The sequence below is a fragment of the Gopherus evgoodei genome, chromosome 18, assembly GCF_007399415.2.
Source record: "Gopherus evgoodei ecotype Sinaloan lineage chromosome 18, rGopEvg1_v1.p, whole genome shotgun sequence".
NCBI classification, from domain to species: Eukaryota; Metazoa; Chordata; order Testudines; family Testudinidae; genus Gopherus; species Gopherus evgoodei.
The window spans coordinates 15,460,712-15,484,581 of record NC_044339.1 but is presented as its reverse complement, the minus strand read 5'-3'; the positions used below and the strand labels follow the sequence as shown (position 1 = coordinate 15,484,581).

Genomic DNA, 23,870 nt, shown 5'->3' with positions numbered 1-23,870 from the left:
TAAATTTCCTTACTGTTCTGGAAGCAGTTATGCGTGTGATTTAGTGTACGGTGGGTGGGAGATCCCTAGTTTTGCTCTGGCAGTGGGACGAGTTTCTGATTCAGTCTAAGCCAGCCAGTTTGGTGATTGCATTGTGCTAGCCCTCCTGTGCAGAACTGACATTATTGCAAAGGTAGTTATATTTTGGGCTGTTGGAAAATCCTTTTCTCCATACTAAGGATTAAAGGGACTTTGAGTGTTCCCCTGCTGCTGTTCATTGCTGTTACAAAAACCCATTTATGCAGGCAGTGGATAAGGGGGTGAGACTTGGACTCAGGAGACTCGAGTTCCATTCCCAGCTCTGCAATGACCTGCTTTGTGACAATGGGCAGGTCACTTCCTGACTGTGTGCCCCTGTGTTCCCATCTGTAAAATGGGGATCACGATGTTTGGTTTATTTTGCAAAATGCATTGAGATCTACACATGAACAGTGAGAGATGAGTGATGTTACATATTTTTACATATGTTGTTTTTAAAAATTCCAGTGGAATCCCAAAGTCTTCGAAATGCATCTTTGTAAGAGCCTCAGTTTTATTATTTATTATGATTTAGTTTAAGTACAGGGTGCTGGCCACTTTACAGACTTGCAGGAACAGATAATCCAGGGGTTTCTCCCTTATTCCAGTTTTTCCCATCCATTCCGACATGAAATAAAAGCTGTTGCTACTTATATTATGGTTGCTCCCAGAGCCCTTGGCCAAGATCAGGGCCGCACTGTGCTAGGTGCTCTGCGGATATGTAGTAAGAGACTCCTCTGCCCCCAAAGCTTGTAATCTAAATAGGTACAAGACAAAGGAAGCCAATTCCTATTTTACAAGTAGGAAACTGAGGCACAAGAGGGAAGTGACTTGCCTGGTGTGACCCCAGGCACCTCTGTGATTTGAACCCAGCTCTCCTGTATCCCAACCCAGTTCCTAATCATAAGGTCGTCTTTCCCCTTTCTTAAGAGGGAGCCTTGCAACCAGAAGGACGGCTTGAAAGACGAGTGAATTTTTTGAGCGTAATGTTTGTTTGTTTGTTTGTTTATTTATTTATTTATTTATTTAACCTTCTAATGGGATCATTAGTAGCAGCATGGGAACGTGAAGGAGAAATGCCGGGAGTCATTGAAATGAAACTGTCTAGAGAGAGACTAAAAAACCTACCAGAATCCAAGTCTCCAACAATTCAGACGTCAGGATGTACTTGAAAAGAGAGAAACAAACCTCAAAAGCTTTACATTTTAATTGGGCTTATCAAAAATGTCAGCGCCGGCCGTGTGTTCTCTTTTTTTCTGCTGACAGAGGTAGCGTGTTCATTAACTTTGTTACAACAGTGGCATTCAGAGGCTGCTGTTAAATACGGAGGGCCCAATCCTGGGAGGTGCTGAATGTTTTCTACTCTGCATGAAGTCAATGGGAAAATTTCCCATTGATTTTAAGTGGTGCAGAATCAGGCCCAATGCCTCCTATAAGACCAGTGAGCATCGTCCCATGCCGTTGACTTCTGTAGGAGCAGGGAGTGTGTGTGATGGGAGAAGAAAGGGATCAATGCGTGGTGGGTGGATACCATTTAATCCATTTCATAAAATTCATGAGTCAGGATCAGCAGCGGCTCCAGGCACCAGCGCTCCAAGCATATGCCTGGGGCGGCAAGGTGTGGGGGGGCCCTGCCGGTCCCTGTGAGGGCGGCAGTCAGGCAGTCTTTGGCAGCTTGCCTGCGGGAGGTCCACGGATTCAGCAGCAATTCGGCAGCAGGTACGCCCAAGCTACGGGACCAGTGGATCTCCTGCAGGCATGCCGCTGAATCCGCGGGACCGAAGGCAGCATGCCTGCTGTGCTTGGGGCACCAAAAAAGCTAGAGCCGCCCCTGGTCGGGCCTGGGTGGGGACTGAGAAACCCCTTCGTCATACCTGACAGGAGGAAGTCTGGAGTGGCCCCCTGACTGCACTTGGTCTCCCTTTACTGACAAGGTGAAGAATACTAGCGTTACCCTGGTTGTACTGTTTCATGTAGCCATTCGCTCAGAGAAGTGCAGGCCTCCGGATCTGTGAATTACAGGGGTCTCCGCTTTCCCGACACAGGTGGTTTGCAATGGCTGCAGTTCTCAGCCCTAGAGCAAAAATGCAGTGGGACCTTTTGAGCAGTGCAAAGTGTGGTGTCTCCTTAAAGGGAGAAGCTGAGAGATTCTCCCCAGATGGTGGTGTAACAGACGCAGTACTCCTGCTTTTTACAGCAAGGTTCCAATCCTGCAGAGCTCCATGCGCACAGACCTGCGATGCAAGGAACTCACTGCAGGATCAGGGCCTTAGCCCTTTGTTCTGTGCTTGTACGTGGGGGTATTCCATGGAAAACTACATTTAAGGCTGCACATTCCAGTAGGAAATGCTGAATTTAAGATTGCACATGTGACCTTAACTTTGCCTCCTGCTTTGTGCAAGCATGTTATGAAACAGTTTCTAATTACTGGATGGCATAGTATTTCTCAACATGGGGATTAATTAGTATTAATTAGCTCGTGTTTATACAGCTCTTTGAATATGTAAACGGCTGAAAGGTCTCGTGGAAGGTCATGTAGAAAGATGTGTTTTTAATGAAGAAGTCACAAAACCAACCCTAAAGAATCAAACTCCTTAGAAAAAGAACCTCTTGTGAAGAGCAGCGTTTGCAGCTCAGAGAAATGTTGTGTCTCTTCATTTCTGAGACCGTTTCCTGCATTGATGTCAAACTTCCTAAGCGACTGAAACTCCCTGGGAAGATCCTTATTTCCATCTGGGCCTGTAAGGATCCAACCAGCCTTACTGGGTCTGGGCTGTGCATGACTCCTCTAAACTCACACGCAAATCTTTTAGAGGGATGTTCATCCTTAAGGGTTAGTCTATACTTGAACATTTTCCAAAACAGTGATTCTAGAATATTTATCCCAGAATCCAGTGGATTAAATTAAATTGGGAAAAGGCATTTTGATTCTGCCATAAGAATGTCCACATGCAGATTTATAACTACTTCAGAATAGCTATTTTGGTCAATTTCCAACTGTAGATAAGTCCTGACTTGTTCCAAAATTTTCTTCCATTCCATGTGCTGATAAAGTAAAGTCCTGCTGAAGAGCTGTAGATTATGCTGCTTCGGATTGTTTTGCAGTTGACTAGCTTGGGTTAGTCTTTGTAAACTGTTTTATTGTTACGTTGCTTGTTGTCATCCCCTTACCAAGACCTGCTAATAAATGCTAAATGTTACTATGATGAGGTATTCACCACCTTTCTGCCACTCTTGGTGTTCCTGATGCTTGTAATGCCGCAATCTGGGCTAATGCTTTTGAAATCAGGGAACAGGTAATTTCTCATCTGGATATTTGTGTTCAGACAATGCTTCTTTCTTGGTTGCTTGTTTCACTTTTTCCAGGAAGAATGTTGGCTTTGTTTGTCTGCTCTTCCCTAGACGAAATGAGATTCATCAGGTGATGGAGCAGAAGTCTCCATTATCTTGAGCGCCAGCCCAGGCCTCTTAATGCTGAGGGTCAGTTTGGTTGCGGAGTCACAGATTCCAAATCTGGAAGCTTAGAGATCACATTAGCATTGCAAAGATCAAGAAGCACAAGCAAATAGATGCCCTCCATCAGCTGTTCTAAACCAGTGGTATTGCCAAGCCTTTTGCAACAAGTACACTAGTCTCCCATTCACCACGTTATTAGTGTTGAGTCTGTTCTTAGCCCCTTGTGCACACCACTATCTAGCTGCCATTAGGGTGACCAGATGTCCCGATTTTATAGGGACAGTCCCGATTTTTGGGTCTTTTTCTTATATAGGCTCCTATTACCCACCACCCCCTGTCCTGATTTTTCACACTTGCTGTCTGGTCACCCTAGCTGCCATTCAGCTGTGTATGTTGTAATTCATTGTCAAGCGAACAGTTTTCACAGAGAGGTAAGTGTGAGCAACTGAACAGAAGGCAATGGGCACTGGTTGGTGCAGGCAATGTAAACTATCCTCTGCCTCAAAAGACTGAGAACCACCCAGCAGCCATAAACTCATCTCTACGTTTCTGTGTGTGTCCCGCTAGCTAGGATTCAGTTTGTAGCCCTCCTCTTACCCATTGTTTACGACACCCTTTTACAGACAATGACATTGACGTGCTGCGGTTGGCTGTGCTGAATTATCAGCTGAAACATCTGTGCCTGACCTGCATTACCAATTGCAAATTACTTTTTTTCGCATTAACAACCATAAAATTGCAATGCTTATCTGCCTCTCCTTGCCGCTAATTATTGGAGGAGGTTTATGTTAACCTTACTATAAATTAATTATTCACAGTTTAGAACCTTTTAATATCCCAGTCACTTGAACTGAATAGAAAATTGCATCCATGCATTTCAGACCTAGCCTAGTTACAGCCTTCTCTTTTGGAATAAGGATGTTTTTCAGCATGACCTACTCCAGTACCTGATTTCCCACACAATGGATTTGAGCGGCCTTTGTTTCCCTCACAGTTTAAATCAAGTGTCTGCCTATAGCTAGGCTTGGAAGGATTGGATTTTTATTGGTAAATGTCAGTAAAAGTCAATTTAATTGTAGACGCACGTGCTGATAATGTATTTCCATCGGTGATGATCAAAATTTACAAACACGCAAAGTAAGAAAAATGCTGCTTGTAAACTTGTTAGTGTTTGATTAAAGGACATTTAGCTTGTGATGCTGACAATTTCGTGTTTGAATAGTTATAAAGCTTTACCTTTTTGAATCTGTCTGCTGTCATTAAATTGTCTGCCTTCCCCCGCCCCCGCCTCCCAGTTTCTCACAATGGAAAATTGAAATTGATGAAAAATAAATAAATGCTTAAAGCCCATCATTTAGTGCAAATGTGAAGATTTAAATCAATAAAAACAGAAAACAAATGCTTAAAAATAAACATCTATTGAAATGTATTTAAAATTTTTTTTTTTTAAATGGTACTCTTCCAAGCCTACCTACAGCAAATGCCTTGACTCTCTCACTGAGTCAGTTGTGATAACTGGGCTCTTCTACTGTAATTCTTTTGTATGTGTATAGACATTCCACATCCTGGCAGAATGTTTAAAAACTAGAGCATTCGGCATGCGTGATGTGGCTTAGTAGTCCCCTCCTATCTTTCTCCAGAGGCTGGTGCAGCAATTACTGACGTTTTGAAGTTACAAGACGAGTGACATTTAGAAAGTTCTGAGTTTCGTCTTTTTTAATAACATCTGAATGGTTATATTTGTCATCGGCAGGAGCTTTGATCTTGGCGTCACATGCTGGACTGGTTTCCATGGGCGATATCTTAAAAGGAGGCTTTGCAACCCTTCAGCTGTTGCTTGTTTCCCCTCGCTTTGGAACTGCCTTCATTTATACCCGCGAGTGGCGAGTCACAGTCGCCTCTTCTGATTGGCTAACAATTGCGTGGCCTCCTACCTATTATGTTTGTCGTCCCATCTCCTCCATCCCTGCCTTGGCCTGCTTGTTTGTCTCATCCACTTATTGCATCTTATGGTGTGGTTTTTTTTAAGACTAAGGCCTGTCATTCTAGATTTCTAAGGCACCTACTCAGTGGGGCCCAACCTGGTTGGCCTTTAGGCACTCGCACAGTATAAACGTTGTTAATAAATTGCATGCCAGTCTTTCATCTGCATGAACGCACAGTAAGAGACAGGCCCTGCCCTGAAGAGCTTCCAGCGCAAATGAGCACAGCCGACAATGGGACCATTATCTTCATTTTAGAATTGGGGCACGAGGGGGGAAAGGGCTGGAGTGACTTGCCCAGAGTCACAGACAGTCCATGGCAGAGGTGGGAGTTGAACTCTGATCTCCTGAGTCTCCTGCAAGTGCCTTAAGTGTAAGTCCATTTTCCTGACAAAATGCATGGCCACTGAACGAAGTGACGGATTAAGAGCAGAGGCCAGGAGTCCAGCTGGATTTTATCACAAGAGACGTTCTGCTACAGGCCTCAATCCAGAGCCAGCAAGCAAACTCCAAGTAGAAAGATTCCCCCCACCTCCCCCGCAAGAACCACAAAGTACCAAGTGGGTGGGGGAATAGATTTCTCTGCAGATCAGGACTGAACTGAATTTGCAGAGTGGCATGAGAAAAAGTGCAGGTGCAAGCAAAACCGTAAGGCTGGGTTCTGCTCTCTCACCAGTTTTGCATCGATGCTAGTCGCTCCTCCTGTCCTGCATGGACGTGAGAAGAGAATTGGGCCTTTAAGAGGGGTCAGAAGATTCCATTCCCCAGCGGTCGGGCATGGAAGTGGGGCAGACAGACCTACCTTCTCTCCAACAGTGACAGGAGCTGAGCTGTTGATGGGGGAAGGCAGGTGCTGATGAGCAGGTGAGTATAATCTGGGTATTCTGCCCCTCTCCGCCATCTGGAGTTGTTAGGTGCAATATCTGTATGTATATTGTTACAAAAATGTACTTCACTGCAGCCCATTTGCAGGACTTGGGGGGAGGGAGGGGATGTGATTTCTATATCCGTAGCAGCACAAGTTCAGGGACAATCTGCCAAACAGTTCAAGCCCCAGCCACCAAAGAACGGATTCTTGTCCTAGCAGTGATTCTATCCTGGCTAGAACCCAGGAGGCCAAGCTAGTGATATTTCAGGCTTTCGTAAGTGGTGCTTAGTCTACGGCAAGCCCCAGTCTCACGGGATCAGAGTGCACGTGAGTGAACAGGAGGCAGCCGGCGTGGGCTGGTGTAGCCGTTCATCTGTCATGAATACATTAGCAGCTCATAGGGCAATGACAGTAGCATGAAAGATGGATTGGGGCCTGATCCATAGCCCATTGAAATCAATGAGAGTGTTGCTGCAGACTTCAGTGGGCTTTGGATCAGGATCCTTGTGGGTGTGTTTATCTACTGGACTTATAGGAAGGAATTGTCAGCTGTGCTGCTAAGAAAATGGATCCTCTTCTGTGTACGCCACTCGCGTGAACCTGACCTCTGGAGCCCCTGGTGATGAGTGTGTGTCGGTGTATTTTGCATTTAGCATTCTAATCCGAGCCATGATGTGACTTGTCAGCTGTATTTGAGGGTAAAAGGCGACCTCCTCCTTTGGTGAGCTGAATCACAAATCAACTTTGTTTGTTTCACAACATGACTTTAAATCACATTCTGGCTCTTGCTTTGGCGAGGCTGCTGCTTAATCAGTTTAACATGCATGGGACACCCTTTGAAAATTAAAATAGACACAAGCAAACTCCCAGTCCTCAATTCCTAACCTCCAATGGTTTGCAGACAACTTTGTTTCTCACTTGGTGTATCTGATCAGATGTTTGAAAGAGGTTATAAAGACGTTTTGAAGCATGGAAGTTACACTGAGAAGATGATGTGATGCTTTTTAATATATATATATCCCAGTGTGCTATGAAGTACTATTATTCAAATACTCTTCTGTCTGTTTCTAGACTCCCCACATCCCTCTAGTCGTCCAGATCTTGCAGTATTCTATCAGAAATTTGTGTGACTCATTGCGAAGATTTTCCAAAGTGGCCGTTGATTTTTGGGTGCTAACTTGACACTTTAAAGGGACCCTCATTTTCAGAATATCTTAGCACCTGCCCTCTGAAAATCAGGCCCATTTAGGGTGCACCAAATCACTAGGCATTACTGAAATTCTTGACCCATATGTTTTAGGACTTATCTATATGAACAGTTAGACTGTGTCCACATTTGAGCTGGGACATGTGATTCCCAGCTCATGTAGATGTACTAGTTCCACTCGAGCCAATGTGCTAAAAACAGCAGTGTCGCTGGGGCAGTGCAGGCAGTGGCTTGAGCTAGCTACCTGAGTGTGTACCCACTCCAACTCCCTTGGTACATTCTCTGGTGGCCAGCCCTAGTTGCCTTGTGGATATGCTAATTTTTTTAGCATGCTTGCTCAAGCAGCGCTAGCCTGGGTACATCGAAGTGAGCTGGTTATCCCACCTCCCAGCTCAAATGTAGACGCAGTCTGAGTGCACAGCAAGCTGGGGTGCAAAGCTGTGGTGTACCGGTGTGCTGCGCCCAATCTGGTGTGTGGTTCCTGCTACTGTGCATTAGCAGTTCCCTGCTGTGCATTGCTCTATTCCCATTTCAAAACAGACCGACGCCAAGTGAGCTAAGGACTCGTAATGCGTGTTAGCAGGATCCTGAGAGCGAGCTAGTTTGCTAGGGCACTGTAGATTTACGCCCCAGATTGCCAGGCACTGACTGTTCCTCTAGATCAGGCCTAAGTTTTAACTGAATGTAAACCAACCAACCCCGATTCCCTTGAGCTGCTCTGTTGCAAGAAATGGCTCCCTTGGTCCGTAAACCCTTCAGCACAAGTTGTGGGTACTTCGCCTTGATGCCAATGGGACTGCTTACATGGGCAAAGTTATCCATGTGCTCCGGGGTTTGCAGGATTGGGGCCTTGCTGGGGATTTTCTGTGGAAAAGCCAGTGGCAGCTGTGGGAGGGGGGAGACAGACAGACCCAGCCACCCACCCTCTTCTTTCACAGCCTGCCCATTGATGTTGGGGAATTTGAAAAGAACTAGCCCGCAGGTAGCTGCTGATTCAGAACCAGCCGAGTGGCCTCTGCCAGCAGTTCACATGCAGTGGGTTGGCCATTATTAGTGGTTTTTTCGGAAAACTTTGCGACATCTGAGAACAATTGGCTGAGTGACTGGTTGGTGACATCCAATTTCTGATTGGCTCTTAGTGATGTCATACCCGTCTCTCTCCGCCTGTAGTATCTAGGTGCAAAGAGATAATGCTTTGTCAATGGACTGAACTGCTTGTCCTCTTGTATGTATACTTCCAGGCGCTGCATTTCTGCGCAATTGCTGTTCCACTTGTCAGGTAGAGTTACGCAGTCTTGTGCTGTACAGGGTTGCATAGGAGACCTGGGATTGTTCAGCAATCTGTCGCTAAGTCAGTGTCTCTTAGTGCATAATTGAGGCAGCGGATGCAGAATCTAAATAATCCAAACAAGCAGCTTCCAGCTGATTCTAATTTGTGAAAGAAATTACAGCAGGACCTTTCTCTTCCCCTGTCAGAATACAAGCTCACGTGCTCCTCTGCTGTTGGCAGTGGGGACTGAATATCCTGCCCATTTTGCTGGGAGAAATATTCTGGATCTGGATGCATGAAGCCTGAGCAGGAGGAAGATTCTGCTCTACGATGCATAGATCTTCCCCAGCACAGCCTGCATTTTCCAAAGAGCTCGGTGGACAGGGTGCATGTTGGGTACAGGAACATCTTGGAAATCCGGCCATTCGTGCCCGAGTGGGAGCTGCTGAGAACTTTGAAAACTGTCCCTGGCTGTGGGTGTGGAGCCCTTGAGAAATGGGCCTTGTGTGAGTCCATTGTTGGTGGCAATTGCAAGATCCTGCATCACTTGGACTCAACCTTCTTTATGTCTGTGGCCTTTTTTTTGTTCATACTCCAACCGGCCCCAGTACCTACTTTGGTCCTCTCCATGTGCTTGGCATGCCCTCTCTGATCATGTTTGCTAAACCCCCACCTCCCCTTCAAATCCCTTTTAAAAATCTCCTGGCTGTCGTTTCACCTCTGGGGAGCGAAGGGGAAGGTGTGGGGCTTGGACCCAGCCAGGATGTTAAAATCAAGGACAGAAGTAGGAGTTGAAGGCGGCTCCTTAGGCCTTCCTGTCACTCGGGCAGATGCTAATGGTACTGTCATTGAGGACACAGAATGGGGGTTAGGTGGAAAGATCAAAGCTTAGTTTTGACTCTTTTCTGCTAGATATCAAGCCACAGACGTGAAACAGACACTGGAGAGGGGTAGGGGGAGGGAGCTGTTCTCCCACTGATGAAAGCAGATGGCCCTGCCTACACTTACACGCTTTGCACAAGGGGTGAGGAGACCCCCTAAGGCTGTGAACGCTGAAGCCCAGTTGTCTCCAGTCACTTTCGAGACCCTCGTTATAGTCCGTTCCCCTTTGCCATATGTCAGAGGAGATGCAGGGCTGAGGAATCATGGGCTGATATTCTGTTTTATTAGACACAGTCTGTGGCATACTAACTTGAGCTCCTCCAAGCTTTGCAACTGAGGACGTTTTAGAGCTTTCCTAGACTTGTGCCGGGGGTGGAGAAAGGGTGTTCTTGAAATAGAATAGTTTGAAGCGAGGCCAGATATTTTGCAAAAAATCTGGAGAAAGAGCTGAAGTTGGCGGGCGACTTCTTGATAGGAAATGGGATGACTGTTAGTGCTCTTGGCACCAAGTAGCATGAGGACGACATGGTCTTTGCACCAAAGTTCTCTTGAACAGACCAAGCAGTAGAGCTGGGGTCTGACCCAAACCCCACTGAAGTCACTGGGGGTCAGATATGGCAGAAGTGAAGATCATCAAGATAGACTAGAATGTATGGACGTGTGTTTTTTCATCTGCCTCTCAATGCCCTAGTGGGAGAGACCTCTGCTCTGCCTTTAATACAGATGGGCCCACGCTGAAACATTTCTCTATGGATTTTGAGCCCGCCCAATGTTTGCAGGGTTGGAGGGCAGCGTACTGCCTAGTGAACCATTAGCACAATTTGCTGAGTAACTTGGGTTGTCCTTGGGGCAGTCTCCTGTCCAGGCGTGAAAGTAAATCCCGTGTCCCTGATCTGCCTGTGCAGACCCGCATGTCTCTGTGGAGCCCTGTTGCCTTTGATGGGACTCCATCCAGACAGATGGTTGGATCCTTTTGCGAGATCAGTACCCACACAGGCAGTGCTCGTGGGCACTGGTTCTCAACCTTTCCTGGCTACTGTGCCCCTTTCAGGAGTCTGATTTGTCTGGTATATCCCCAAGTTTCACTTCACTTAAAAATCACTTGCTTACAAAATCAGACATAAAAATAAAAAGATGTCACAGCCACACTAGTTCTGAAAAATTGCTCATTTTCTCATAATTATAAAATAAATCCATTGGAATATAAATAGTGTACTTACATCTCAGTGTATAGTATACAGAGCAGTAAAAACAAGTCATTGTATGAAACTAGTTTGTACTGACTTGACTAGTGCTTTTTTTGTAGCCTGTTGTAAAACTAGGCAAGAATCTAGTTGAGTTGATGTGTCCCCTGGAAGACCTCTGCGTACCCCCAGGGGTACATGTACCTCTGGTTGATAACCACTGCTCCTGGGGACAATGGACCACGTCTCTGGGGATTTGCCTTCGGCAGACTATAGAGCTATGCCTTCATATGAAATTATGACTTTCTGCTCCTAACGAGGTGGTAGTTACAGCATTGACTGCAGAAATCCTGACTAACGGCTCTTCTTAATTAGGTATTTATGCATCTGCTATTATCACCCTCCCTCCTTGTCCTTAAGGGGGCACAGATGCCAAGTGCTCCAACATTACAGACAGCAGAGCTGAGAGATTGAAATAAGACCTCTCATGAAGCTGCGTGTTTAGATTCTCAGACCCACGTGCACTATGGAACACTCCCACCAACCTAGCATGGCCTCAGTTGTGGGTCAACTTAACAAATCTCATCCTAGGCCCAGTGCAAACACATAGCAAGAGAGAGTCCCTGCGCCAAAGAGCTTATAGTCTAAATACTATGTCACAGGGTGAGGTGGGAAATCGAGGCACAGGAGGTGAAGTGATTTGCCCGAGGTGTCTCACAAGGTCAGTGGCCTAGCTGGGAATAGAACCCAGGTGTCCTGACTCTCAAGCCAGTGCACTATTCACATCTCTGACTCCAAATGGGAACCTTTGGATTTATGTTCACATGAGTGATCAGTTGATGGTGTACTTACGTTAAGCTTTCAAGTGGGATGGCTGACTGGGGCAGTGGGGTGCATCCATACGGGCATTTGATTGGATTGAGTTTTAACCCCTGCAAATTATCGAGGTAACTTTGATCACTGCCTCCCAGCCACTAAATTAAATTGTTTTTGCCTCTGGTTGCCAGCTGCATTTTAATTGGTTAAAAGACATTTGAATTGATTAACCCCCCTAGCGTAGAGAAGTGCTGAGGAGTGAAAGACTAGGTCATGGCCAGAATATTGTACGATGGGCCAGATTCACCCTGGCGTAATGGAGTAGCTCCATTGACTTGATTAGAAATACGCCAAGGATCAATCAGCTGTGCGAGGACCAAGTCCACCCTTCAGGCGGTCCTTTATACATGCCTAGCATGCAGAAAGAAAGGCAAGGCTTCCATCAGTGTTAAATGATCACAGGGGATATTATTACCATAGACTCTTTCTAAGCTGCACAGTATTAACCTGTGCCCTCTGAGCCTGCCACTGGGTATCACCTGTGCTTCTGTAAATCAAAAGTGACTCTATAAAGTCAGTGGAGATACTGCAGCATTACCAATGGGAGAAGAGAATCAGGCCCTTTCTGTAGCTCACACAGAATGGGTAAGTTCTCCTCATGTCTCAGCAAAGATTTAATAGCAGCTGCTGTGGTGAGATCTTAGCAATATGAGGATCTCACTGTGTTAATTTGTGAAACAGACTTTAAACAACAATTATAATTGGTTACACATTTATTAATTCTCACCCCTGTGAAATAGGCAAAAGATGTTTAGAGTCCGCTTCATCCCTCACTGAAATGCAGCCCTCTCTGGGGTGGAACACAGTCGCTGTTTCACAGCGCACAGGAACGCTGTGTAACCACACAGCACAGCTGCAGTATAAGGCAGGAAATGAAACAGGGTGCTGCATCCAGTTGAAACTGCAGGGGGAATTTGATGGGCAAAATGTAATTATCGGAGTTGGCATTTGGCCAGGACGCTGGGGTTAACAACCCCTGCTCTTCTGGAAACACTTTGAGAAGCCTATCGTGCCCAAACATAATACTACCGTTTGGGGGGTTTTTCCTTTCAAAATGACCTAGTACTGGAGCATTTTGCGCTACGCTCTAGCTCCCTAAGAGAAAGGGATGTGATTTATCTTCAAGTGAAGCTGATCAGATACTTAGCTCTCTGCCTGGCACCGTTCGTTGTTGGAAGAAATGATGAATCCTTAACGAGCTTTGCAAAAAACAGAGAACAGATTTCCCTGCACCCCAATACATGACATGAGCCCTTTGTTCGATCCCAGAGTGCAGATGCAGCAAACGCTGTAACATCCTCACTTTCCTCCCGAATTCCTCTTCCTTGTGCTGTCACGACAAAGAGCTTTCCAGAGGGAGTGGGACAGCTGTTTTATTGCCGCATGTACTATAGTAGCATTGGAAGGCCGCAACCAGTTTCAGGACCCTATTGTGCTAGGTGATGTACATATGTGTAACTTTTCCGATTCCACTTATAGAGTCATAGACACTTCATTCAACCATGGCGCAAGGCCAGCTAGCCTGAGCCATTGCTTTAATCCAACTGCACCTTTGTCATCTGGGGAGGGTTTCCTTTCCTGCAGTCACACAGCGGGTATTTTCCTAAAGCTCCTTCATCGTATTCCCATTAATTTGGTTTAGAGCCATCAGAATATCCAATGACACTTTATTTCCCGTGCTCACAAATGTGGATTTCTAGGAGTGAAGGATGAAAGATTTGGTGAACGGCAGAGCATGCCCTACCCTCTGTCAGCCGGCATGGACCTGGACAGCAAATGATTTTGTTTTAATATTGTAACAAGGCCTTTTGCTATAGTCCTGCAGGACCCTCTAGGTCCCAGATCTGCAGAGCAGCAAGAACGCTTTCCGAAGCCCTTTTAAACTGTCTCACTCTCAGCTCATTTCAGGTGCTGCCAAACTTGAGGGATTTCCTGACACTTCCAATATCCTCAAAGAAGCTGTTTGAGTTTCACATCCTCCCCTTTTCTCCCCAAGGCTGGACCATCCAAACTCTAATAATCAGCAGGATTTTGCCTCATTGCTTTGCAGGACTAAGCCCTTCCCTTTAGAGATGCAAACACTTTGCACGGAGCCTCCTGCAAGGATTTCAAAGCATTAAAATGTTGCTTCATTGGGTTTCACAAGTCCCTGGGAGGTGGTGTTATCCTCATTGGGCTGATGGAGAAGCTGCATCATGGAAATTAGGTCACTTATCGAGTGTCTCACAGCAAATCAAGGGCAGAACTTGGGCTAGAACCCAGGAGTTCTGGCTCGCAGGTCTGTGCTCTAACCACTAGGTGATGTTGCTGCCTTTAGGTAATACATCTTTTCATCTGTGCTAGCTCGGAGAAAGAGTTCTCCATTTTCTTGCCCTACCAAATTCAAAGTTAAGCAAGTTTTGACCAACTCCCATAATCCTGGGTCTCCCTGCCTGGAGAGCAGCTGTTTCATTTCCGAAGAGACCCAGGCTTAACCCCAGACTCCTGACTGATAAATGGGCTGCCCTCTGTTGGCCCTTCTAAATCCTCTTGTGGGAATTAACTTTTAGTTGACAACTGATATCCTCAAAGACTTTCTTCTAGGCTTTGCAAGCCGGCCAACAGGAGGTACCAGAAATCAATAGCGCGAGTTTGTCCATGCAGAATTTCCAGTCAAATTGGGCAGGCTCTGGTAGGTTTGTATCAAACCGCTGCATTGGTGGAAGGATGGAACAGGCCATTTGGCTAGCCCTCTTCTGTCTCTAGTGGGTGGTGGCGTGGTCTTATGGTCTACATATAGGAATCAGGATCTCCGGAGTTCCATCCCACCTTGCCACTGACTACCTCTGTGACCTCTGGCAAATCACTTAGGCACTGTGCCTCAGTTTCCCCATCTGTAAAATGAGGCTACTGATATTTATCGTACCGCCCAAGGGTGCTGCTGAAGCTGAATTAGCTAAGTAAAGCACGGTATGTGCTTGTTTCTGCACCTCTACAGGGGCAGAACAATAACTGTCCGCTGGGCCTGGGACAATCAAAGCAGCCTAAGGGAGCTGGGAACTCAGATCCTATCGAATGCCAATAGGAAATGGGTGTGTCCCTTTGAACGTGCCAGCCCAGGTGCTCTGTGCCTAAAATAGAGACTGTGGCTAACATCAGTCAAAGCTGACAGCGGCCTTCAGTGTGCGCACCAGAGCCCCAGGTGTTGTGCCACCTTGTCAGCGCAATTAGCTCGTCAGACCAAGGGCAGTGCGCTGCTGGGTAACTGACAGTCCTGGATGAAATGTGTCACTGCCGTTTTTCCTGGGAAGCAATTTGTCTCTGTCAGCTCATCTCGGCCTCTTTGTTTTTGGCTGCACATAGTTAGGACAGGTGTTCCCATCTGTAGAAAGGCTGGAGAAAGTTTTGCATCTTCCCACTTCAGAGCTAATGGCACTAGACTGGTCTGGGTAGCTCGGTCTGATTTGGGCATGGGACAAGCGTGAGGAGGGTTCGGATCTCATGTCTACACCCATTTTTTGTTCCTTTGTGTTCCTTGGTTTGAGTCGTGCAAATGTTCTCACCCGCAGAGGGATTCCTTAAGGGACAGGCCTTGCTCAGAGATGCACCCTGTGACGGGTTCAATCACAGAAACTCCTCTGGGAGCTGCCAGCTAATGTGCCAGGACTACCTCTGCTCCTGTTTTCCCTGCCAGCTCAGGACTCCAGCACCCTGTCTTGCTGAGCCAGACACTCCCGTCTGCTCCAACAAAGACCCAGGGTCTGAATTACTTGCCCCAAAGCTGCAGGTTTACCTGAAAACAGCTCACAGAAGTGCACTTGTCTTTAGCACTCAGATGCCCATCTCCCAATGGAGTCTAAACCCAAATAAATCCGTTTTACCCTGTATAAAGCTTATGCAGGGTAAACTCATAAATTGTTCACCCTCTATAACGCTGATAGAGATGCCCAGTTGTTTGCTTCCCCCAGGTATTAACACATACTCTGAGTTAATCAATAAGTAAAATGTGATTGTATTAAATCCAGAAAGTAGGATTTAAGTGGTTCCAGGTAGTAACAGACAGAACAAAGTGACCAAGCAAAATAAAATAAAATGCATAAATCTATGTCTAATTAAACTGAATACAGATAATCTCATCCTTAGAAATGCTTCAATAAGTTTTTTTTGTTTTTTTTGTTTTTTCCCCTCAGACTGGACACCTTCCAGGCCTGGGCACAATTCTTTCCCCTGGTACAGCTCTTGTTCCAGCTCAGGTGGTAGCTACGGGATTCTTCATGATGACTGCTCTTTTTTGTTCACTTCCACTTCTTTATTTATCTTTTGCATAAGGCAGGAATCCTTTGTCTGTCTCTGGGTTTGCCCATACCCCACTGGAAAAGTACCAGATTAACGATGGATTCCAGTTCATGTGACATGATCACGTTCCTCCCAGCCTGACTCACAGGAAACAGAGCCTCGGTCAATTGTCCTGGTTGATGGGAACTATTAAGATTCCAAACTGCCATTAGTGGCCCACACTTTGCATAATTGCAATAGGCCCTCAGAATTGTATCTGGGACTAGAAATATGAAATATAAGAGTGGTACATTTATACAAATAGGATGACCACACTCAGTAGATTCTAAACTTTGTAAATACCTTACAAGAGACCTTTTGCATGAAGCATATTCCAGTTACATTATATTCACTTATTACCATATTTTTTATAAAACTATATAGACTGCACAACATCACACATCCTCGTCTCCATAATACTGCCATGCCTTCTAGATGCCTTCCTGGCGCTAAACAGATTCCCGATGGCTTGTTATTTTGATCACTCATGCTATGTGTCGCTTCCATATTTTCCCCCGTCGCTCTTGCTTTGGGTGATGTACGAATCTGATGAGTAATATAGCTGGCTCTGAAGAACCATTTTTGTATTCAAACTGCTCCTTTTTGTGTCCAACTGTCTCTTGCCTGCTTGTTACTATGATCTATTCCCCTTCGGGACTATGTGCTGCCTGCCAGGACCACTGGTTCCCCCCCCCATTTGCACTGATGGCTAGTGTTTACCCAAGAATTATATTAGGATTAGCCTTTGATAAATTAACCAGTTACAGTCAAGCTTGTTGAAGCTGTGTTTAGCTTTTATGCCCCGTTACAAATGGAGAGAAATGGAGACCTTTGGCCTCTCAGTGAGAAGTGATAATCTGAGTTAGCATTAGAGCATCTACTTAATTAAAAGGCTTCTTAATCGTGTTGTGTGAAGGGACTGGGCAAGGGGATTTAGATGGTTTAAGGGATTGGTAATAGGATATGGGCCCCTTCGCCTCTAGTTCAAGTGGAGCTCATGGCCAGAAATGTTCGGCATCTCATCTGATCAGTGGCCCATGTGAAAGAAATGTCCTCAGTACCATTTCTGGTTAATCCGAATTCCCTGTCGCTGGACACAATGTTCCCTATGAAACAAGACCGAAGGATGCTCTTACAGTCAAGGCACTGGGTGGGACTTGGAAGATCCCAGATTAATTCCTGTTTCTGCCACGCTTTGTGCCTCAGTTTCCCATCTGTTCAAGATGCTATTCAGACTGCCTTTCTCCCACCCTGGGTATTGTCTGTTTGGCCTGTAAACTCTTTTGGGGCAGGGGCTGTCTCTTGCTGTGTGCGTACAGGGCTGAGCACAACAGGACTGTTCTCCTCCTTTTGGGCCTCGAAGTGCGACCATGCTATATATAAAATCCTGCAATGGGAGGAGTTTGCACCAGTTCCACTGTAACAAAAAATGGAACAATTTTCAAGCCTTTTTGCCTCCTGCGTTCTCCAGTTTGTGTGTGGAGGCCTGGATAGCGTGGGACGAGGGACTGTTTCCTTACAGTAATAATAATAAATAAATCTAATCTATATTTTAAAGCAAAAATATTGCTCCCATTTTTGCCCCTTTCTGTTGGAAAGAAAAAGTTGGAGCAAAACCGGACCCATTTATCTGAAATCCCCAAACATCAGGGATTAGTTTAGAATGGAAGCTGGGTCCAAACCGCTTCTGGTGTGATTCTAAGTGTCCTTTATCTATGGCCTCTTCCACCCAAGGGCTGCAAATCAATTTGCAAACATTAATGAATGAATTTAATCTCACACCAGCCTGAGGGGAAAACCTGAGGCAGGGAGAAATTAAGTGACTCATTTAAGGCTGCACAGAATTCCCATCAGAACCAGAAATTGAACCTGGCTTATCTGATTCCCAGTTGTGTGCTTTAACTGTGGCTTTCTCCAACGCTAGCAAGGTTTTATAAAGATGGAAGTAGCTCTTGCTTCACCTGGCTCTACCAAAAAAATGGTGGTGGTGATGGGGAATAGACTGAAAGACATTGGCCTCCAAAACCTGGGAGAATTTGGTAACAGAGATACAAGGCAGTTGGATAAATCAGATTTGGTTAGTATAAGTCTCCAACTTCAAACGTCCTCCAGTGTCCATCAACATAAGATTCTGAGTTAAGAACAAGGGCACTTGATTGGCTCACTCTCAAAGGGCCTGATTCTGCAGGCGCAAAACCCATGAGAGTTTCATCCGCTGAGTTTGGTGGAACAGGACTGGACCCAATGTGTCTTTTGTGTAACCCTAACATCCCTGTTATCCATATACACGAGGCTTCCTCCCATCGACAGGAAGCTGAAAATGAGAAGCGGCAGCATGGTGGTTATCTGCAGGATTTATACACCCCTGTAATGAGAATGGAATGTATAATAAGCCTCAGACACACCAATCTGTGTCAAGCTGCCTGTTGTTTGTGGTGAGAAGATTGATTGCTGTAGCTTTTCTTCAATTATCCATTTTCACATGAGTGTTCTACATGGAGTCCTTTGCATCCTTCCCCGCTCCCCTGACTGGCTGCCTGTAGCTTCCGTGAATGCAGATGTCGGCATTAAAGGGGTTTTGTATGCAGTCGTTTATAGCAACATTATTTTACAAAAGGTTTCAGGCCATTATGGACTATTGAGAGCGCACATCCTGTGAAGCAAAAAAAAAAAAAAAAAAATGCCCCGAATCTTTAGGGATCCCTTGGATTTTTAAACTGGCTGCAATTTGTTTCTACCTGTATGAGGATTTTATGGCACTGTTGAGGAATGACCTTGACATTTATAATGGAAATGGGCCTAAATCACAAAACTCAGACCCAGCTTGGGATTTCAGGTCTGCCTCCTAAGTTCCCAGGTGTTCAGGCTGGGGCTTTTGTATAAAATAAGGGCTAGCCATGGAATTGGATCTGGACCCAGATTCTGAATTTTTTCCCAGTCTTCAGGAAGATCTGTGTAACGAACCATGGCTGGGTGCATACAGCCGGGATCCGGTCTGCAGTCTTCAGCACCTCGCACACGAGCGCTTGCCACGGGAACTAACAGAGAAATTTCTTGCGTTTGGGCCATGTGATTTTGCAGACTTTGATTTTCCTTGTGAGCATGGGGGTTGATTGAACCCGTGGTGGTAAAGCGGTCACTGAAGGCAGGGCATTCTGCAAAGTACCTCAGTGCTTTCGTGTGCATGTGTTTCCTAAGGGTTCCTGAAGGCCTGGGAGGATTCCAGGGATTTTGTTCAGTCCCAGTGACCTGCTAAGGGCCACAAGTTTCCTTAGGAAGCTCAAAGGACGCTGCAGAAGTCTCTCAAAATGCACTCCCCGCCCAGCAACGTCAGTCTTGCTTTGAGTCAGCTGCAGGTTTGTGGGTCTCAAAAGGGCTTTGCACGAATCTCTACCAGTTTCAATTTCACGTTCAGACCCAAAGTGATCTGGCTGTTGTGAATGATTGGCAAAGAGCCATCAGAATCTGATGCCAAGCAGTTCTCTCCCCATCTAAACTATCTAGACATTCATAGGGTTCCTATCTGGGGCATCTGAGCACCTTATGTCAGGGCATGGAAACCTGTATGAGTGTATCTAATTCTCCCTTTTTTTCCCCTCTATTGCAGCTGGTCCTGGCTGAAAGCTCCCACTCCGACACGGGCTCCCAGTGCACTGAAAGCCACACGGACCTCCCTCCTCCCATCGAGAGAACAGGTGGCATTGGAGACTCACGGCCTCCCTCGTTTCAGTAAGGCCAAGCTATGCTTTCTAATCAAGGGATGCAAAATACTCACCTGGCTCTTCTCCAACCTCTCAGCCTTCCCTTTCCCCGGCTCTCAGCACCCAGGGTTAGATGTTTCCAACACATTTTGTTTTATTGATTTGCTAATGCTGTGCTCATTGGGGACTCAAAAGGGGGGTGGGAGGAAAAATATCATCACTGAAATGAAGTTACCCTATTGCTCGTCATTTTGAAACCCACCGTAGGGGAGAGAAGGGGAGGAATGTAAATGCTTTGCCTGGCATGTGGATGACAACCTTCTATTACCGTGTGCCATATAATTATGTAGCTCACACAGGCAGCAGAATGCTATTATAATGAGCAGCGATTTGCATAAGGAATAATGCTCCCCGCCCCCACGCTATCACCCTGACTGTATGTAATGCAACGTACATTGGTGTACTAGCAGCCTCGTTACCTGCAGCAATACGTGCAGGGCCAGATCCTCCCAGTGTAAATCTAGAATGACTCCATTGACTTGCATGGAGCCTGAGAGCAAGATCCGGACCATAGTCTTTTGTGTGCTGTTTTCTAGTATCCAGCGACAGAGTCCTGTGGTACCTTACAGACTAACAGACGTATTGGAGCATGAGCTTTCGTGGGTGAATACCCACTTCGTCAGATGGACTCTGTCACTTTTTGCAGATCCAGACTAGCACGGCTACCCCTCTGATCCTTAAGCATCCGGTGATCCTTCTGCTCTGTTCCAGGGAACAGCAAGTATTTTCCCCCAAAGGCTAGCTGTGCTTGAGAGCTGAGATTCTGCCTTGTAGTTTTAGATTTGAGCCTGAACTGAAACCCCAGATCAGTGCAGTCCTGAATTTTGCTGCTGGTTCCTTTCCCTGTAACCCAATTCCCAAACCCAGATTCAAAACTGCTGCCCTGTGCACCAGTCCTTTGGAGTGGTTGGAATCCGGATCCGAATCTTGACTCTCAGGCCCCTCACCATTTCTCAACAAAGTGAATTATTCTCACTTCTGATGTGAGTTTAAACTGCTGGGAAATCCGACGCATGGAGAAATTAAGTGGCATTTTCCCCAAGGTCAAGTTAGTATCAGCATCAGAATTAGAACGCAAAGTGCCCAGATCCACGTTCTAACCACCAAACCACACTGCCTCCTGGAAGTGTGAATAGAACCCAGGAGTTCTGACCCCTCTCCCTCTTGCTGTGACCACCAGACCACTCTGCCTCCCTTCAGAAAAACAGAAGCCATCGGTCTCTAGGGCTGTCAGCCCCAGGCTTATCTAGCTCAAAATTCAGTGCTGTTTCTCTTGCTATATGACCAATCCGGCCTGATCAAGTGAACGACCTGCTGCGTGAAACCCTCGTGTTTGCCCATTTTATTCTCTTGGAAGCCAAGTGAGCTCTCAGTAGCTCTGGCCTCTCCTTGTGCTTGGCAACCCAAATGCCCCGTGCTCGGTGCATTGATGCTGATGCCGGGACATCTCTCCGCTTCGCTTCTTTGACAGGCTTTGTGCCGCAAGGCCCGAACGGCAGGCAGCCCCTGGCGCAGCGGGGTTAACCGCTGTTCCGTTTGTTCTGCTGCTGACTCTGTCCTTTGCATTTGGCTCTGCATTGGTGACATTAACAGGTCCCCAGTAAGGAAGCAGCGGGAGCCGAATCCCAATGCTGGTGAGCCAGTGACTCAGTTTTCTAAGAGGCAAACCCAGTGTCCTTTCCTGCTGTTCTCATGTTCCTTCCTCCTTCCCACGCCTCTGCTTTCTGGGATGTCTGTTGCCTGGGAGAGCCCGTTATCTGGGTGGAGGGGCTGAGCACCCAGCTGCATTCTGGAGGGGACCAGAAATCCCAGGGACTACTCACCTTGCCTGCTTTTCTCGCAAGGGTTATGCTGCCCTCTTGTGACCAAGCTTTGCCTTCCTTGCAGACGAGGAGCCTGTACAATTGCAGTCACGTGACCTGCGAGCATAACTAGTTCTTTCTTCCTGACCTATATATAGAAATATGTGATGGTTTTAGAACGCTTTAACTGTACCTTTTAAAAACATCCGCTCAAACTCCCGGCACAGGGTCACGCATGCAGCATTCCCTGTTTTTACCTCCTGTGCTTTAAAGATGCCATTTTATTCAGCTGTGCTCTTCTGTTGCACCTGCTGCCATCTGTCGAACTCCCAGGACTTTGTCAATGGGGCATCATGCTTCCCAGCGCCCCTGGGAGGTAGAGGCTGAGATCCCCATTTCGCAGCTGGACAAACGGAGACACAACGAGGTGACGTGGCTTGCCCAAGGTCTCACGTGGTGAGTCAGGCAGAGAAGCCGGGAGGTCCTGGCTCCCAGGCTTGTGTTCTGACTACTAAACAATACTTGCTGTCGCGGCACATGGAGGCGTTGAGCCAGCTGTCCGAACAAACAGCAGGATGGAGAAATCGGGGATGGAAAAGAAATGCACGTGCTTGGCTTTTTTGGCCCAGTGGAGCAATTGCCTAATGATGGTATGGTGGGGTGGGCCGCCATGGGACTATGTGAGGAGAGGGCAACTGCCAAGTGTGTGGCCCGTCATTGTGTACGTTTGCACTTGCTGCCTGGAGTGCTGGCCCTGGCTGAGCTGGGCCTCAGCAGACTGGGAGAATGCAGGAGCGTTGGCCAGCTGCTGAGCAGAGGGTCCTGGGAGGCAACATGGTGGGTTGGCTGGACGTTGGCAGATGAGTTGTTTTAAAGTCCGAGTTCTTCCCCTGAAGTCTGATGAGAGGTTTGCGGTTCAGTTCCGTCGCAGCCTGTCATTGACAGATCTCTGCACTTGCACTCCGCGTGCTGGCCTGGCATTCCCCTTTTGTCCTAGGCCAGCAGGCCCTTGCAAGGAGAGGGCTTTTTAGGGTAGGAATTGCTTCTCCCCCCCCCCCCCCCCGATACCTGTGTCAGTTCCTTTTTCTGTTTCATAGTCATAGATTTTAAGGCCAGCAGGGACTGGTCTGATCCTCTTGTTTGACTTCCTCCTTAGCACGGGCCAGAGAACCTCGCCCAGTAACCTCTGCATCAAGCCAAGAACTTCTGCTTAGCTAGGGCATGTCTTGTAGAAAGATGTCCCATCTTGATTTCAAAAGCCTGCAAGTGATGGAGAACCCAACACACCCCTAGGTAAGTTGTCCCAATGGACAACTATCCTCCCTGCTAAAGAGCTGTGCCTTATTTCTAGTCTGAACTTCTTCTTTACCGTCCGCTTCCAGCTAGATTAAAGAGCCATCCGCTATCGGACATCTGCCCCATGCAGCTACTTGTAGAGAGTGGTAGTCACCTCTAACCTTCTCTGGGATCAAGTAAAGAGACTGAGCTTCTGAAATCTCTCTCAGTAAGGTGTGTTTTCTAGACTTTGAATCTTTTCTGGACCCTTTCCACTTTTTCAACCTTCTTCTTGAAGAGCGGACACAAGAACGGGACACAGCATTCCGCTAATGGTCTCACTAACACCATATACCCTTGTCTGCCTACTGCCTGATATCCCTCTGCTTACACAGCTGAGGATTGCATTCATTCACCCAGTTAGCTACAGCATTGCCCTGGGAGTTCACTTGCAACTAGTGATCTATCAGGACCCCCAGGTCTATTTTCAACGTCGATGTGGTCCAGGATTCCTTCTCCCCCACCTTCAATCTTCTAAATGTGACCTGCGTTCTTTGTTCTTTTCAGAGGTGTTTATTTTCGTGTAACCGCCACTGGCCCAATGTCTCTTGCTTCTCTTCTCCCTCCCTTTTTTGGTGGTGGTTGTATTTATTAATTGCATCACCCAGGGTCCCCGATCATAAGCTCTTTGGGGCTCCGTCTGTGTTTGTTCTGTGACTGTTCGGCACCCCACAGTGCTAGGTGCTGTACAGTCACAGAGCAAAGACAGTCAGTGCCCCAAAGAGCTTAGCTCCAAATAGAAGATGAGGAGATGAATTAATGTCGACAGACGGGTTGGCAGGCAGCACAACAATGAGATAATACTGGTCAGAATGATAGACAACACACCAGCTGCCTCACCATTGCTGTAGAGTTTTGGGGGGGGTTGGTCCTAGC

General features: G+C 46.7%; 1 protein-coding gene across 10 annotated transcripts in view; it reads left to right on the top strand.

Annotated features, from left to right (window-relative positions):
• The window catches only part of DVL1 (dishevelled segment polarity protein 1), a 176,425-nt gene that overhangs the window by 76,196 nt on the left and 76,359 nt on the right, over positions 1-23,870 (top strand). For 9 of the 10 annotated variants that reach the window (XM_030537311.1, XM_030537312.1, XM_030537313.1 and 6 more), the window contains exon 3: positions 19,704-19,825. In XM_030537311.1, coding sequence (XP_030393171.1) covers positions 19,704-19,825 — 122 coding nt within the window. Of the gene's footprint in view, positions 1-6,171; positions 6,360-19,703; positions 19,826-23,870 lie in introns of all 10 variants that reach the window. The other variant, XM_030537317.1, reaches the window with a different exon arrangement.